Source organism: Penicillium mononematosum (assembly GCF_028829835.1).
Source record: "Penicillium mononematosum strain IBT 11891 chromosome Unknown utg000005l:1.0-9366267.0:1.0-9372171.0, whole genome shotgun sequence".
In the NCBI taxonomy this organism is placed as follows: Eukaryota; Fungi; Ascomycota; class Eurotiomycetes; order Eurotiales; family Aspergillaceae; genus Penicillium; species Penicillium mononematosum.
The window spans coordinates 1262675-1277963 of NW_026643275.1; the positions used below are offsets into that span (position 1 = coordinate 1262675).

General features: G+C 49.5%; 4 protein-coding genes across 4 annotated transcripts; 1 reads left to right on the plus strand and 3 right to left on the minus strand.

Moving 5' to 3' along the window:
• Positions 1-2227: 2227 nt before the first annotated feature.
• On the minus strand, positions 2228-3727 carry pex13 (peroxin PEX13; the record flags this gene model as incomplete). The annotated part of the gene is made up of 3 exons (XM_057295365.1): positions 2228-3003; positions 3065-3583; positions 3679-3727. 3 exons carry the CDS (start codon positions 3725-3727, stop codon positions 2228-2230), a joined length of 1344 nt encoding a protein of 447 aa, XP_057143247.1.
• A 699-nt stretch (positions 3728-4426) lies between these two features.
• Positions 4427-6378, minus strand: N7519_008591 (ER oxidoreductin; the record flags this gene model as incomplete). Its single annotated transcript, XM_057295366.1, has 4 exons — positions 4427-4571; positions 4627-5691; positions 5772-6217; positions 6277-6378. The coding sequence occupies 4 exons, from the start codon at positions 6376-6378 to the stop codon at positions 4427-4429; spliced, it is 1758 nt and encodes a 585-aa protein (XP_057143248.1).
• Positions 6379-7944: 1566 nt separating this feature from the next.
• N7519_008592 (cytochrome P450) lies at positions 7945-10892 on the minus strand (the record flags this gene model as incomplete). Its single annotated transcript, XM_057295367.1, has 6 exons — positions 7945-8631; positions 9232-9376; positions 9430-9596; positions 9654-9761; positions 9820-10655; positions 10703-10892. The coding sequence occupies 6 exons, from the start codon at positions 10890-10892 to the stop codon at positions 7945-7947; spliced, it is 2133 nt and encodes a 710-aa protein (XP_057143249.1).
• A 2658-nt stretch (positions 10893-13550) lies between these two features.
• Positions 13551-15013, plus strand: N7519_008593 (uncharacterized protein; the record flags this gene model as incomplete). Its single annotated transcript, XM_057295368.1, has 5 exons — positions 13551-13842; positions 13891-13922; positions 13980-14127; positions 14295-14840; positions 14919-15013. The coding sequence occupies 5 exons, from the start codon at positions 13551-13553 to the stop codon at positions 15011-15013; spliced, it is 1113 nt and encodes a 370-aa protein (XP_057143250.1).
• Between the last annotated feature and the right edge of the window lie 276 nt (positions 15014-15289).

Genomic DNA, 15289 nt, shown 5'->3' on the forward strand with positions numbered 1-15289 from the left:
GCTCTGTTCCCATCCTCACCTCCTTTCCAAACATAGCCCAGGGGAGGAAGACTCATAGCAAGGGCGTTCTTATTATGGCTTCTCCGCGTTTTAGATTGGTGATCTATGCATGGCATCTGAATTTCTGTATATCTTGCATTGTGCTGCTTCAAGTATGGGTAGCATGAGAAGGGACCCGTCGCAGCTCCAAAGCAACAGCAATCTCCGCTCGACCGGCATTATCCTCCCTCTCGACTCAACCCCATGACAGTCTCAGCTATGTCTCACCCAAACGACATTTCCTCTCAGACACAACCCTGAAACCCCTGTGCTGCAACCCTCGTCTCGGATCCTGAGCATTCCTACAACACCCCAGCCCTGTTGCTTATTACCCCGACCAACCCCGGCAAATTCACCGTGCCCCCTTACGATCATGCTACACTTCATCCCAGACAATGTCATGGGTGTACCAGCTCCACGGCCCCGTCTCTCCCTCCGGGATTCCCATGCGCAGGATATTACACTGGACACGACCGGGATCCGACGTTTAAACGGAGTATCTGAAACATCTACCGGTTCCTCGCGGGGACTTATCGTAAAAGTCTACACTATTACACATAATCGCTGTGTATATAGCCCTAGCACATCCAGACCACCGCCACGTGATAAGCTACATGGACACGTAGATAGCAATACGTGACACAACCGGAGAGAAAGAAGCATGGGAGCGCAATGAATAAACATTGACATGAATTTATGAGCGCCTTTATCTACGATGTATTTCAGACGAATCAGAACCATCTAAGCGTTTAAGCATACCTCCGTACACTAGACCTACCGAAAAGTATGACGACGATACATCACAAGATCAAGATCTTCATAAGGCAGGGTGTTGGTCAGTGCGAAACCTAGAGTTATCACAAATCAGCAGACAAAAGAACAAACCTCTCGGCCCCTTACTCCATACCCCAGTACCGTAGATCATACAATATGTCGTAGACATACACCATCACATCCAATACGACCTCAAACGCGCCAAAAAGCCAAAACGCCCAACACGTCAAATTACAACCCTACCTAGTCGAACCAGGGTATCCAGGCACGTAACCAAAACTTGGGCCAAGCCCACAATCGCCTCACCGGCCCCAAACCAAATCAAAAGTCAACCGGGAGTAACTAGTCAGGCAAAGCTGCAGGGAGCCGGATACGTGGGAACGACGTGCAAGAAGAACGAATGGGGAGCGAGCAGGGGGGAGTCGTAAGCGAGATGACGTCCGCGGGTATGTGCAGCTGCATGGAAGGGGCCCCTGATTTTGGTTGTGACTTGGACTAGGGAGATAATTTTGATTTTGAGGTGGTGGTGCATATTGGATTTGCATACCTGTGTCTACGGAATATGGAGTACTCCGTAGGTAGGGCTAGTTACATACAGTAAGTACAGGTATGTACGGACTCCTGCATATACGCATATACGATGTTCTATATCGGGAGATGAGCGGATCTGTGCAGATGGATTATACGAATGCGAGGCAAACTGATTGATATTCGATGTGTCGAGTGTCAGGTTCTGTGGGGACTGTGCCGGATACATGCCGGGAGCGGACGGGACGGGTATGATGGCCCACTGTGGGCCACACGAGGATGGTCCACGAGGATGGGTTGAATAGGAGTATGGGGGATTGGGGATTGGATAGGGGGGGTGTGGTACTTTTGTGGTTACGGAAGGGGAAGGAGAGGGGCTTTTGTTTCAACTAGAACTAGTGGGAGGGATTGCGGTGTGTTGTGTATTTGTGCATTTCACTAATAAGTACTAAATACATAAACCAAATGGGATCAGGAAAACCGTCGCTAAAATGAATCCAATCCGATGGAACAATAAAAAAGAAGCCGAAATCAAAAGAGAGGGAGGAGAGGGCGAAACGGGGAGAATACCCAGGTGATACTGAGGGTTGGTATCATGGGCTTTGGGTAGGGAGAGATAACCACTGGCATCACAGCTAGCATGCTGCCTGCACAGCAGATCACAGTTCATAAGAAGGATCAACAAGATCCAAAGACACGCTCGGGGGGATATATAAGGATGAGCGCAAAGCTCGAAGGGGTGGAAGCTTTTGGCCGTTTAACGTCACTATCAGAAAACCATACCCTGCTCCAACCTGTCTAGCATTCCAAAGGCAAAGACAAACACCAACAGAAGACGAAAGCCCAACCAAGCACTGGACAACGTCTATATGGCATGGCTCATGGCTCATGAGTAGAAAGTGCTCTTCTGGAAGCTCTCAGGCGAGATGTCGCCAATCTTGCTGTTAAGCTCGGGCTTTCCCAGAGACGACAGGCTCTGTGTGCGACCTTCGGCCACAGAATCGCCCTTCATGGTGGAGGTGCGAGTAGCAGGCTCGCTGCCTGCTGTGATGGCCTGCTGGTTGGGCCGGCGCTGGATGGTCTCCAGGTATGGACCAGGGAGATATCCGACGCGGCCATCACGGGCACGGCAGCGCCACCACTCGGAGGCATTGCCCATAGGATCAGACTTGCTGAGGACAGCGACGATGTCGCCCTTCTTCACAGCCAGGTCAATGCCGTTGCTTTCCTGGGTCTCGGGGGTGTAGTCATAGAGGACACGGCAGAAGTCCAGCTTAGCCGGGTCGAGCGATGCTGAGCCCGGCTCGCCGTTGGGGCCAACGAGTTGGCGGCGCTTCGCCTCTTCCTCCTGGGATCGGGCCATGGTCTTGATAAGCTTGCCCATCAGGTAGGGAAGACCGAAGAGGGCAATCAGGAACATGAAGAAGGGCTTCTTGGATGGCTTGGCGGGGGCAGGCGAGCCATCGGGGAGTGTAGCAGCTGTGCGGCCGCCCATGAAAGCTGCAAAGGCAGCGGGAGTCAAAGCTGTCGCATCAGCTGGCGGAGGACGTCCTGTGATCTTAGCGATCAATGTGCGGAACCACCGAATAAGGGTGAAAATGCCCAGGGCTGAGCCGAGGGTGTTGCGCAGGTTTCCAAATTGTTCTGCGACCGAGACCATTGCTACAAGAAAGAGTCAGCGAGTGTCCAGGGTATAATTTTTCTCATCGGGAGGAAGACCAACCAAAGAATGAACTGTGCGTAGCCATGTAGGTGCTCTCGAGCATCTGAGCAAAGCCACCAAACGCACCGACGATACTCTCAATCATGTGGAAAGTAGCCTGGGTGCTCTGCCCAAATGAGTTTGTCAGGCTGTTCGGATCATTGGGATCTTGTCCCGGCATGCCACCGTACATCCCTCCCATGCCGCCCATGCCGCCCATGCCTCCATACATGCCACCTCCGTAGCCACCGTAGCCGCCGCCGTACATGGAGCCCATACCCCCCATGGTGCCGAAGCGGGAGTAAGGTGATCCCATGGCCCCCATGCCACCATAGGTGGATCCATATGCGCCTGTTCCAAGACGCGAGGCTCCATATGGCGAGTAGCTGGAGGCGGTGTTGTTGACTACGGAGTTGAGAGTGCTGGGGCGGGAGGGAAGGTCGGGGGCGGCCGATGTTGAAGCTGCGGGGTTGGTTGTGGTAGTCATCGCGGTCGAGGTAGCAGGGCTACCGGCGATAGGTGCTGTTGATAATGCGTTGCCTGGAGAGGAGAAGAGGGGATGTTAGTCGGGGTGGACACTTGTGGATTGCCCTCTGTGGCGCTAGGATATCGGCAATCGAGCGGAAAACACTTACCAGCTGCACCTGCTCTCTCCCACGGTTTTGGTGGCGAAGGCGTCGCCATGGTGTTCGATATTAGCGGAGTCGCATCTAGATACGAGGTGCGCTATATTCGGATAGAGTCGTCGCAAGACTTGAAGGGTGAGAGGAGAGAATGAGAGAAGAAAAGGACGCATGTGGCCGGGAGTGGAGATGCCGAGGTCGGGGTTTGCCGAAGAATACGGGGTATCGCTGCTTAGTGTACAGACATGGCCATACCTAGGTAACTATAGGTGGATTTTTGTATTTATTATGATCATCGAGGTGTACATGTAGCATAATATCTAATTAGTAGATTCATCCTGTTTTGTTCAACCTGTTCGCCCTGTCCTGTTCGCTCTCTTCGGAAAAATCTGTTCGGTGGCAAACGCATGTACCTGGGGGCGACCGAGGTAATCTGAGATTAAGATGGGCAAAGTAGATCGAAGAATTAGTGGAGTCATAATATATAGGATGTATAACATGTTATACATGTGTTGTACGGACATATTCATCTTTATATTTATATACTACCGTTAATGTGTAACTCGCATTGTCCTTCTACAAGAGACAACACTTACATATGACCACATCCCTACAGTAAATCCAACCTGAAGAAGCACAAAGTAGTATAAATATGATTCAAAGTACTCCGATAAACCGAAAACAATCCAGATAAAGTCTATCAACGCCATAGTGCAGAGCCATATATGTACAGATGCCAATGCAATGAAATACAGGGAACTCATAACTCGTCACGATTAGCATACGCAGCACGTTGGGTGTGCGGACGCGGCTGGGGCGTCTTCAGCTTCCACATGCGCGGAGGCACCGGCAATCCGAGCCAGTAATTGTACAGTCGGATGAATTCCGATGCGCCGATTTGGAACCTGCGAGAGTTGGTCAGTATCAGTCTACCGGAATAAAGCAGAAGCTCAAACTTACAGTGTATATGGGATGTCCATCCAAGACTGCCAGATATACCCAACAGTACCCCAGATCATATTCCACTCGGTCATGAAATCCTCGAGGAAGCCATCGTCTGGGTGCCGCGGTTTGCGCTCCCAGGGGTACCGCTCCGGCGCCTCGCCTCGGCCATACACATATTCGTCTTCGACTCCTTCGCCTTCGAGGTAGAAGTTGTTATTGCCGTCCCTGAACACGCGTCTGTTGTTGCCGAGGGCGTTGGCGTGGTGGGAGGAGGGCACAGCGCCGTGAACGGGGAACATGTGAGTGGTGCCAGTCAGCAGGGCTCGCTGCATACTGCGCGAAGCAGCGAGACTGTGCGAGATGCGGCCGAGGGTATTGATCAGGGCGACCAGCTCGGTGCGGCGGAGGGGCGGGTTCTCGCCGTTCTTAGTTTCGTCGTAATCGAACAAGACCTTCAGTGCGGTTCCGTACCCGTTTACCTGGAGCTTGCCCCAGAGGCGGCACTTGTCGCAGCCGACGCAGTCCATCAGGCGACTGACGTTGCGGAAGCGGTTGCGGAAGTCCTCTTTCAGGCCGAGGGCGTTGGGGTCTTGGAACATAATCTTTTCGTCGAAGATTTGGGGGAGTTCCGTCAGGGTCGCGGTGAGCTTGTTGACGCGCTTTTTGGTCTCGCGGTCTTGCCCTGGGTCGCTGGCGCAGTATGTGTACCCGTCCAGATGCTTGCGGAGTTTTGCCACGGCGCGCGACACTAGCGCGTAGTTGAAGTACATGTTTGAGATGCGCTCGGGGTGGTCGAGGAGTCGTTCCTTGAAGCATTGCACGTTGGGGTGCCACTGGCCTGTGGTTTGGTTGAGGTAGTCCCAGCACAGATGTGTCGAGATGGAGGCATGCATGCCGCTCAGCAGCCGGTGGAAAACCCGCTTCTCCAAGCACTCATTATCCAGCGGCAGGCCTTCTACTCGCTGCGACTCCTTGTGTAGCACGTTCCGGAAGTCAGAGGCTGCTTGGAGGCCGCCCATCGGGACGTTCAGCGACTGCTCGTCCAGCTCATCGGCCACCGGCTTCAAGAAGCAGTTTTCGCTGTAGATGGCATTCCAAACTTGGTGTGCGCCTGCGCCAGAGTATCCCGTAAACCTCTCCGGGTTGTCCACCAAGCTCACGTAGTCTCCCTTCCCGCGGAACCCTCGTCCTTGGGGATACAGTAGTCCCGTTCGTCGCATTCGTCGTCGTATTCCACCACACAACTCTCGCCGACATCTTCACCCAGCTCTCCCTGGAGAGGGCGTTCTTTTGGACGCTCAGCTTGGATATTGCGGGATGGATGGTTCGCCTTGGGGCCCTCTAGTTTGCTGAGTTCTTCTGCCCGCCACGTAAGCGGGATATCCTCCTCCGAGTCAATGGTGTTCACGGCACAGGCAATGTTTCCACACATGCTATTAGCATCGTTCCAGAAGGGACACTCTTTGTTGAACAGGTTGAGGCGGTAGTAGGAGAAGAAGTCCGTTTCTTGTGTGAGGGAGTTTATCGTCGTGAAAACCATGTCGTTCATGCCGTTGATCTCGCCATATGAGACACACGCATCGGACACCATGGCCGAAGGTTCGAGCTGGAGCAAAATGGACTGTCAGTCATTTGTATTGAGTATCCTGGGTTGTCAAAACTTACAGCACACTTGGTTGGGTCCAGTGAAGGATTATGAACGCTGGCATGGCTCAAGCCAGCAAATGCGAATGCTGCGGCATAGAGCAGCCTCGCTGCAGACCGCATCTTGGCCTCCGACTTGTAGTATGTGTAGATCAAGCGAGTAGAGGTTGTCCGGTTGTTGTATATGCAAGGTGGCGCGAAGGCCAAAATTCAACGGGAGGGTCTGTTCGGTGGTGGTAAGTCGGGGGGTTTGCAAGGTGCTTGTGTAGAAGGAAAAAAAAAAGATCTCAACAGAGAAAAGAACAACAGAATCAAGAAGCCAGACTGTCAGGGTCTGCAAAGTGGACAAGCTGGCCTGGAAATGCGCGGAGGATCGGCCGCCAAGAAATGATAATGGCCTGACTGGCTTCTGATTGGCTGATTCAACAGATTTGGAAAGTGGCAAGATGGAAGTCAATGGACTGATGTGGTGCCATATATAGTACCTAGGTATGTTATATTATACTAGAATAGTAAATTGCAAGGTGCAAGGTTATATAGTATGGCATGTACTAGTACTAGTACAGCCAGTCTATAACATACAATCCTACTCGTGACTAACATGCCACTTGGCAAATATATATTAAACAACCATCTACTTCTGACAACACAAGTAAACTGCCAAGATGGCTATTGAGAGACAGATAAATTATCTGAATAAGAATACACAAGCCATTCAGATCCCTGTCCGAAGAATCCACCTAACCATAACCGAAACGGTGTATGAAAGTTCTTTGTCTTTGTACTAAGGAAGCCTTCAGCCATGAAAATTGCGTCACTTATTATTGGCGGATCGATTCTAAGACAGATATCTTGGAAGAAATGTACAGTGAAAGCAACAAAGCCGTATTCGCTCAATAGCCCGAATAGCGTCGAGTTATTCCTTCATAGATCGTATACTGTACACCGAAAATCCACCTCGTATTGGAAACTATGAACATACTCTAGAAGTCATTATTTTGAGATACAATCGGGCAACAATCAGTCGACTATTTAGTGAGCACTCACTATGAATTATTCTAAAGTCAAGAGTGCCAGAATTGGAAGTATATAACCTGAAAGCTATTCAGGTTATTCAAGGACATCTATCGAAGACTACAGCGAAGCTACCAGGGATAATTGCGTGTGTGCATAAAGTATTCTCATTCAATACTAGTCAAATTCTTTGTTCAAAAGGAGTATAAAAATCTATGAATCCAACGTCAGTGGAGGCAGTAACCACAAAAGCAATCAGAATTCCGGGACTCATCAAAAGCCAATACCAAGTCATGCATTGTTACAACCTGGATTCCAAATTGGAGAGCCAAACAAACCCAGTTGCGCGTTATCCCGCTAATAATGATGATCTCAACGGCGGCGACCGCCAAGGTCCTCACGGGGCTCCTCTCTATTCAAAGTCTCCCCAAATATTGGAATTCAAAACAGAAATAGCATCAGCACTGCTAGGGGCTGATTCTTTGGATGGGAACTGCATACCCGGTGGGGGTGGCCCAGACATACTCGGTGCACCAGGCAGAGTACGTCCACCGGGGAGGGCGTGTGGAGTGAAAAGGGACTGAACACCAGGAAGCTTCGGCACTGGCATATGCGAAGCATCGCCATTCTGCATAATATGAGGGAGTGGAAGAGCCATCTGAGGCATCGTCGGGGTTAGTCTAGTATTTCCACGACGTCTCGGGCGAGCCCCCAGTTCAGGGTATGGCGCAGCACGGTGGCGTGTCTGCCGTGCCACGCCGTGAAGAGTATCAGTTGGGGCTTGCATGGCAATGTGGACACGGGGTGGCGGAGGCGCCCAAGAGCCGCCCCTACGGTCTTCATGCGTGGCTCGGGACCGCCTGGTGTATAGTATGGCGGGCCTTCCATAAACACGATACTGGCGGGCTGCTTGACGGGATCGCGGATAGGGAGCTGGCGGGGGAAGGCTCTTATCTCTGTCAATTGCCAACTCACTAGCAACGTTTCCAGCTGGTCGGCTACGCGCGTGTGGTCTCTGTGGTGGAGAAGGTCTGCAATGGCGTAGCCCAGCTGCGCTTGCGTATACCAGCAGGCATACCCGAACTCGGTACCGTAGTAATTCTGATGGCGTTGAGCGCGGGCACTGAAGAACTGAGGTGGAGCATCGCGGACGATGCCGCTTGGTGGGTAGCTCAAACCCATCATTTCTCCGGCTCGTCGAAGGGTCGAGAGCTGGAGGTTGAGCTGGCCCATCCGGCCAATGGTCTCGTCTTGGTTTACTGGGTAGCTGTTCCTGAAGAGCATGGATGATCTGCTGTATGAGTGTCCAGAAATTAGCATGCTCCTCGCGGAACTCATCAGACGGCCTGCGTCCTGACATGGCTGCGGTTTGATAGGTAGGTTAGTATGATGGTAGTGGATACTGATGGGGCTGGCCTTGCGAATTCAAGGTTGTGAAAGTGATTGCTTTAAGTAAAGGCAATCAATATATGAGTAGTCTGATGAGACTCAGTTGGCAGAATTGTAGAAGAATCTGTAGAATGTGGTTCGGTCACCTCGAGGTTTATATATCCTTTCGGGGTGGGTTTATCGAGTCAAGTAAACAATGAACTATTTAAAACACTAAGGATATATAAACCGAAAAGAATTAAAGGAAGCATCCCATTGATCTTGCTGCTTTGTTACTTATCTTTGTTACTCGGACTAAGCATCGGAGACGCAAGGATGTCGACAAAGTAACAGAGTACAAGGACTCCAGTTATGGACTGTGGTGACTGTGGGTAACAATAGCTTGGCAGTTGCTCTGTCTTCTCATTGATGTAGGGTTATTCATGAGGTTATTCAGAGCTTGACGCATAATATCATTTTTGAGCCGATGCCCCGAAAGTGTTAACGTGATCACATAAATCAACTCCTCGATATATGTGAAGAGTACAAGTCAAATAATGCAAACTACGGGGTACGAACCCGTGAAATACTTACTCTGAGCCCTTCACCCCTCTCTTTTGGCACTCCAAAGCCATACTCCCTATGTGTGACGATGTTGTCGGCCGTCACGCCATATAGATCCATATCGTATTCCCGTACCAGCGTGGAAATGACCAGGTACAACTCCGCCAAAGCCAAACTAAATTCCAGGGTAAGTGAGAACCCAGGAGAGGAAGCTGAATATTAACTTACTGGTTGCCCATGCATTGCCTGGAACCCTTGCTGAAGGTGACAATCATATGCTCCAGGCGCTGGCCGGCCGCTTCAGCTCGGATCCAGCGCTCGGGGTCAAAGACAAGTGGATCAGGGAACAAATCTGAGTTTGTATGAACAAAATGAGAGGATGTACTCATTAGGGACTGTTGAGGTGCAAGGTTGCGTTAGCGTTGTCGATCTCGGAGAATATAGGAACTTACGTTTGGTGGAATTGTCCACTGCTTGTATCTCAATGCTTCGTCGGGGGCGCGCCGGGGAAGACGGGTTATGACGCCGGAGAGCCGGAGTCCCTCATTCATCACTCCTCTCTGGAACGAGGTTCATGGGTTAGTCATGTCTTTACGTATGGCATATTGCATTGCTCACCATGTAGGGTAGTTTTTCAAGTTCGGCCCATGTGCTAGACGGTGATTCTTCGAGCTCTTTGCGGAGCTTGAGGAGTAAAGCCTTCTCATTGAGCAAGTGGAACATGATGACCTTCAATGTTCCTGTTGTAGTCTCCGTGCCTCCACCAATCAACGAAAAGCCCTCGTCCTGCAACCGATCCAGTGTTCTTTCTTGCGCAGGCAAGGATGGGTCACAGAGAGCACCGAACATTGTTGCTTGACCGTTCACTTTACCCCCGTTTTGGAGTGCGACGTCTGCTTGAGCACGAACCAGTTTCTGCAGTCGCAATATGTTGGCTGCGTGGGACCAAAGGTTTTCAAGCACCTTATCAGGTATGAACTTTGACAGATCCAAAAGGAAAGGGAAAAATTTTAACACATGAACTACAGATGCAAGACTCAAGATTGAGTCTGCGACTTCGTTATTGAAATTGACATCGTCCAAGTAGTCAAGGCTTACACCATGCGCGTACTCTGAGATAATGTCCGCAGTCAGAGCCGATGATGCAGCATCCAGCTGTACAATAGTGCCCTGATCACAGGCCATGTTTAGCCGTTTAACGAGCTTTTGCACTTTGCCCTGGATCATGTCTTCTAGGCCTGCAATTGACTTTTTAGAGAAATAGTTGTTCAGGATAGCCCGACGCGAACTGTGCAGGCCATGATCAACAGTCGCGAACATGGAAGTCGGTTGACCTGCTAGCCGCACAAGTCTTGGATCTTTGTCACGCCTCCTGGTAGGTCCTGCATAGATCTCCGTATAGAAGTTTGGATCTGCCACATGAAGCTCGTGAGGAGTAATGCGCACAATAGGACCTTGAAATGTTTAGTATGACCCAATGTCTCGAATAATGGTTCCTTACCATATTGCTCGTGCATTCTCTCTATCTCCCACAAATACCGGCCACCCAGGACCACATTGTAATAAAATTCATAAAGACTTGTTAGGGCAGCTAGTTTCGGACCCGGGAACTTGCTAAGAGGGTGGAATTGTAGCCGGTAAACCACCAACCCACAAACAAAGGAAAAGAACCCAAACCACAGCAGTAGCATGGTGGTGATGTGTTTGATGCTGAAAATTCAGCGGCCGAAGTTTAAGAGACAATTTGCCAACCGCAAGGGGTTATGTTCATGTATAAATCCCAATTGAGAATGTTTATCAATTGCTCTAGCTGGGATTGGATACCGAGGACGGAGTACTCCGTAGGAAAGCTAATGATTGCTACGTGGCAATCCTTCAAGATCCCCACTTGAAGTCTAGCCACAGAATGGTAACTTTGTTCGGATACTAGGTCAATGTGCTCCGGCGCTACTTTCCTGCAAGGATTCGAACGTCCTTCCGCGACCGCTCTGTGGGTATCCGTAGTTTGCGGTTACAGGGATGTGCCTGGGGGATTCCATAAGAAGACCATTAATATATTTCTGGAACTGCCTGGAACATTGCACGTTGCTGAATAGGAGCTTCAATTCAACTTTGGGAGTTGCTGTCAGGCATGTTTGGTTAGTGTCAAAGTGACCACGTAGACCAATGGGATACGGGTACACAAGCATATCGGATTGGTAACGATTGGCACCGGGCTGATACTAAGATATATGCTGTAAGACGGGATGTTCTCATTTAAAACTGTAGATGTTAGTTACACTAGGGTTGCGTGTGCCGCCTGGTACTGGGGTCAACTTCGGGAAAACCTTCCCCCTTCTACTTTAGGCCATATATCTTGCCGCTTTTTGACAGCTGGGTAAATCTGAGCACGCCGCAGGTACCTGCTGACGTAACTATGCACGGGCCCAGTAGGGCTACCTAACCTAGGTACTAAAGTCAGACCTTGTTATTTTGTACCTCCTTAACTTGTGAACTTTTGTAATTTGGAAGACCCAGCACTTAATTTAATGAGGTGCGACTGTATGCTTCTGAGTTTGGAAGTACTTACCAATTTGGTGATGATCAATGCTTGCGCGGTGTCCAAGAAATAGGGATCCATCGATTTCCGGCTTACTAAATCTCCTTTCACTCCGATACCTGAAGTGGAAGATAGGTAGATGTCTCTGTGTAGTCAGTGGATGGAAGTTGATTTGAAGTGGCTTAGTTTGAACAGAAGACAGGCCGGAGGCTAAGTATTGAAATATATATATATATATATATACGATGCATTGCTGTCAAATCTACGAATTTAGTTAAAATCATCAAGCGCCCTTTATATGACGGTATTGCCTAAAACAAAGACACAAACGATAGGATCAAAGAAATAGAGTTGATTATTTCTCACTGGCTTTCATCGGGCGTCAAGTCCAGCCAATACCGTATCCCTTCTCCATGTACTACATCTGGCTGCGGGATCGCACAGTGTGCATCACTAGTCTCGCAGCTATTTACCGGCCATGTGACTGAGGCTACTGTTAGTACGACACCCCTACTAACCAAGAAGGGAGAAGAAGGAAGAATAGAAACAACTAGTGCACTTCGTTCCTACACAGACTAGGTCTTCATAGGCTGCAAATGAGGTTTACTCCCAGCCAAAAGCTCTAAGACCAGTGATTGCAACAGGAATGATAATTCAGGTGCGTATCTAGGTACTCCGTACATGCCTGGAATATAACTAGGTAGCAAAGGCAACAACAATATATGGGGTATAGTCTGTAGCCACTAAGCATGGCCCAATATACACGTGACCGACTTTCCCTTTCGAGCCCGTATGTTGTACTTGCATATGCCCTCTGATCTCCCACCTCAAGAGCTCATAAAAGCGGCGGCAGCTCAGATAGGCAGCTCAGATAGGAAAAAACAAGGAAGATCCTGTATAGCTGCATGAGTATGTCCTCCGTACTCCATCTAGGCTCATCCGGGAATCTTCCCGAACTTACTCATCTCCACCATATCCACATTTCCCGCCCTGCTGCAACTCACCAAATTAGAACATACAAGCGCGGGCCAAGGCATCGGCCGTTTCACAAAGATCCCTCCGGAGCCTGCCAGTTGTAATTAGGCCAAATAACGAGGAAAAATACTCCATGATGCACAGACGCGCTTGTTTCTCATTGGCGCAGCCCGTTTGCGAGAGCGAAGTGCACTAAACTGTCACGGCTTGCAAGTGAAGTTAGTAACTTTCAATGTCTCCTATCTATGGGCGAAATCCAGTTTTTACTTTCCCCACAGGAAATGGCGACACTTAGTGGATATTCTTGGCGTAACTCTCATTTAATGGCGCTGTGTGCTGTTCTTTGATCCTTCAAATTCGTACTCGAATAGGCAAGAGCAAACGTACAAGGTACATCATGATCGACGCGACGTCAACTTTTCCATGCGAGTCGGTATCTATTGAGAGGTAGATAAGCCTCGTTGTGTGGAATCGAGTCAAAACGTGCTTTGGATTAACCTCTAAGGGGTGGAGAGCAGATTGTCTCACGTTGAAGTTCAATGGCCCAGCCAATTACCGTTGGTTGGAGAACACGTTAATTGCTGTGGGGCTTGCCAGATGTAAGGTGGTAACCCTAGTCTCAAGGTTCCTTGCGCGGATATCGTACGGTGGAAAACGAGGAAGCCGGCATCGGGTGCGGACGTCTATAGTATCGGTCTAAACTAGCGTAGCTGTCTCAGTATATTCGATTTTTCTATTTCAAATTCTATTATTTATATCCGCGACCCCTCGGATTTTATATGTGCGTTGTGCATGTTGCTATTTTATTAAATCCACAAGGCAAAAGCTGCAAACCATGGCGGACAAAATAACCGACGAGTATGCGGTGGGCATTGATCCCGAAATCTACGCCAACAACCCGGCATACTCGTCTCTGTTTAACCCATATATTCACAAACAAACGATAATCGCCGATCATGTCTCAGTACAATGCCATATAGACCTCAATGGTATTGATGCCGTTGGGTCCAAGTTCGGCAATCTCAATGCGCATGCAGGTAACTTTACTTCGCTGTGTGCGCCAAACTGCCTGCCCGAAAGATTTGCGCTTGTCGCATACACTGTGGAATATGCATTCCTTCATGATGGTACGTGAATAAGCCGCAATATCTTCTTCAACTAACACCGAACGACAGATGAAACCGATAATGCTGCTGATCAAGAAGCGGTATGATACCCAGAAACCTTCCATGTGCCCGGATCAAGAAACTTACACAATATTTAGTTGTTGCTGGAAAACAAGATGCTTCACCAGGCTCTTAACCAGAGCGGTATGACTTCCGTATCGACAAGAGTTTCAGATAAAGCACAACGCAAGTCCGAGGTCCAGGCCAAGATCGCGGCCGAGTACCTCCGTCTTGATCCGGTGTTCGGTGAGTGGTTCCTTAATAAGTGGCAAACATTCACTGCATGTGTAAAGGACGTGAGAAGTCTTGAATTTCCTAGTCTGGATGACTACCTAGAGTTCAGAATTGTTGATGCAGCAGCTGAGTATGTGAGCCCTTTCCCAATTCGAGAGCGTGAGCTGATTATTTTAAAGCTGGACACTCTATAATTTCCGATGGGGATCGGGCATCACGCTCACCCCCGAGGAAGAGAGAAATCGCCGACCCTATGAGCTACGTCGCATATGCGGAATTATGCTTGGTAAATGACTTGTTCTCTTGGGACAAAGAGTACGCATCTCATATCAAAAGCAATGGCGACGTGCCATTAGTGAACGCAGTACATATTGTCGCGGTTACGCAGGGTCTGACGCACTGCGCAGCCAAGGCAGTTGTTCAGGCTGAGATCCGAGCACACGAAGAGCGATTTTGTCAGTTGAAAGAAGAGTACGAGGCGACAGATAAGCCATCATATGAAGTCCTCAGGTGGTTAAGACTGCTTGAGCACTCCATGGCTGGAAACTGGGTGTGGAGTCTTTGTGCGCCTCGTTACTGCAAGGTCGACAGGAATCCTTATAAAGACCACCTTGAAAAGTATGGCAGCGACGGTGTGCGAGTTCTCACGCCCCTAGACCGGCTTTGTTGGCCAAAGAAAGAAATCAAAGACACGAAGCAGAGTGAGCTCAATGACCCTAGCTCAAGTACGTACAAAACCCATCTCGGCTGGCTTGAGCCCAACCCTGGCCCTGAACAAATGATACTAACAATATCTCAAACAGCATCAGAGAGTGACGTCCTAGCCAAGTACACCCCTGGATATCTTTCAATTGACGAGGCAAGTTATTACCCGCAAGAGTCGCTGAAAGCGAGATGACCTGAATGCTAACTAAAATCTACAGCCCGTGTTAAACCCCTACACCTATATCAACTCCTTACCTTCTAAGAATGTGAGACAGACATTGATAGCCGCTCTGAATTCATGGTACAAGGTGCCCGTGAAGTCCCTCTTGATCATAGAGGGTGCAGTCAACTTCCTGCACAACTCATCATTATTGTAAGCGAGCCCAATTCAACCTGGGATTGTGTCTCCTCTCTGACCTCTAAATAGACTCGACGACATCCAGGACGGAAGTGTCCTCAGACGCGGAAG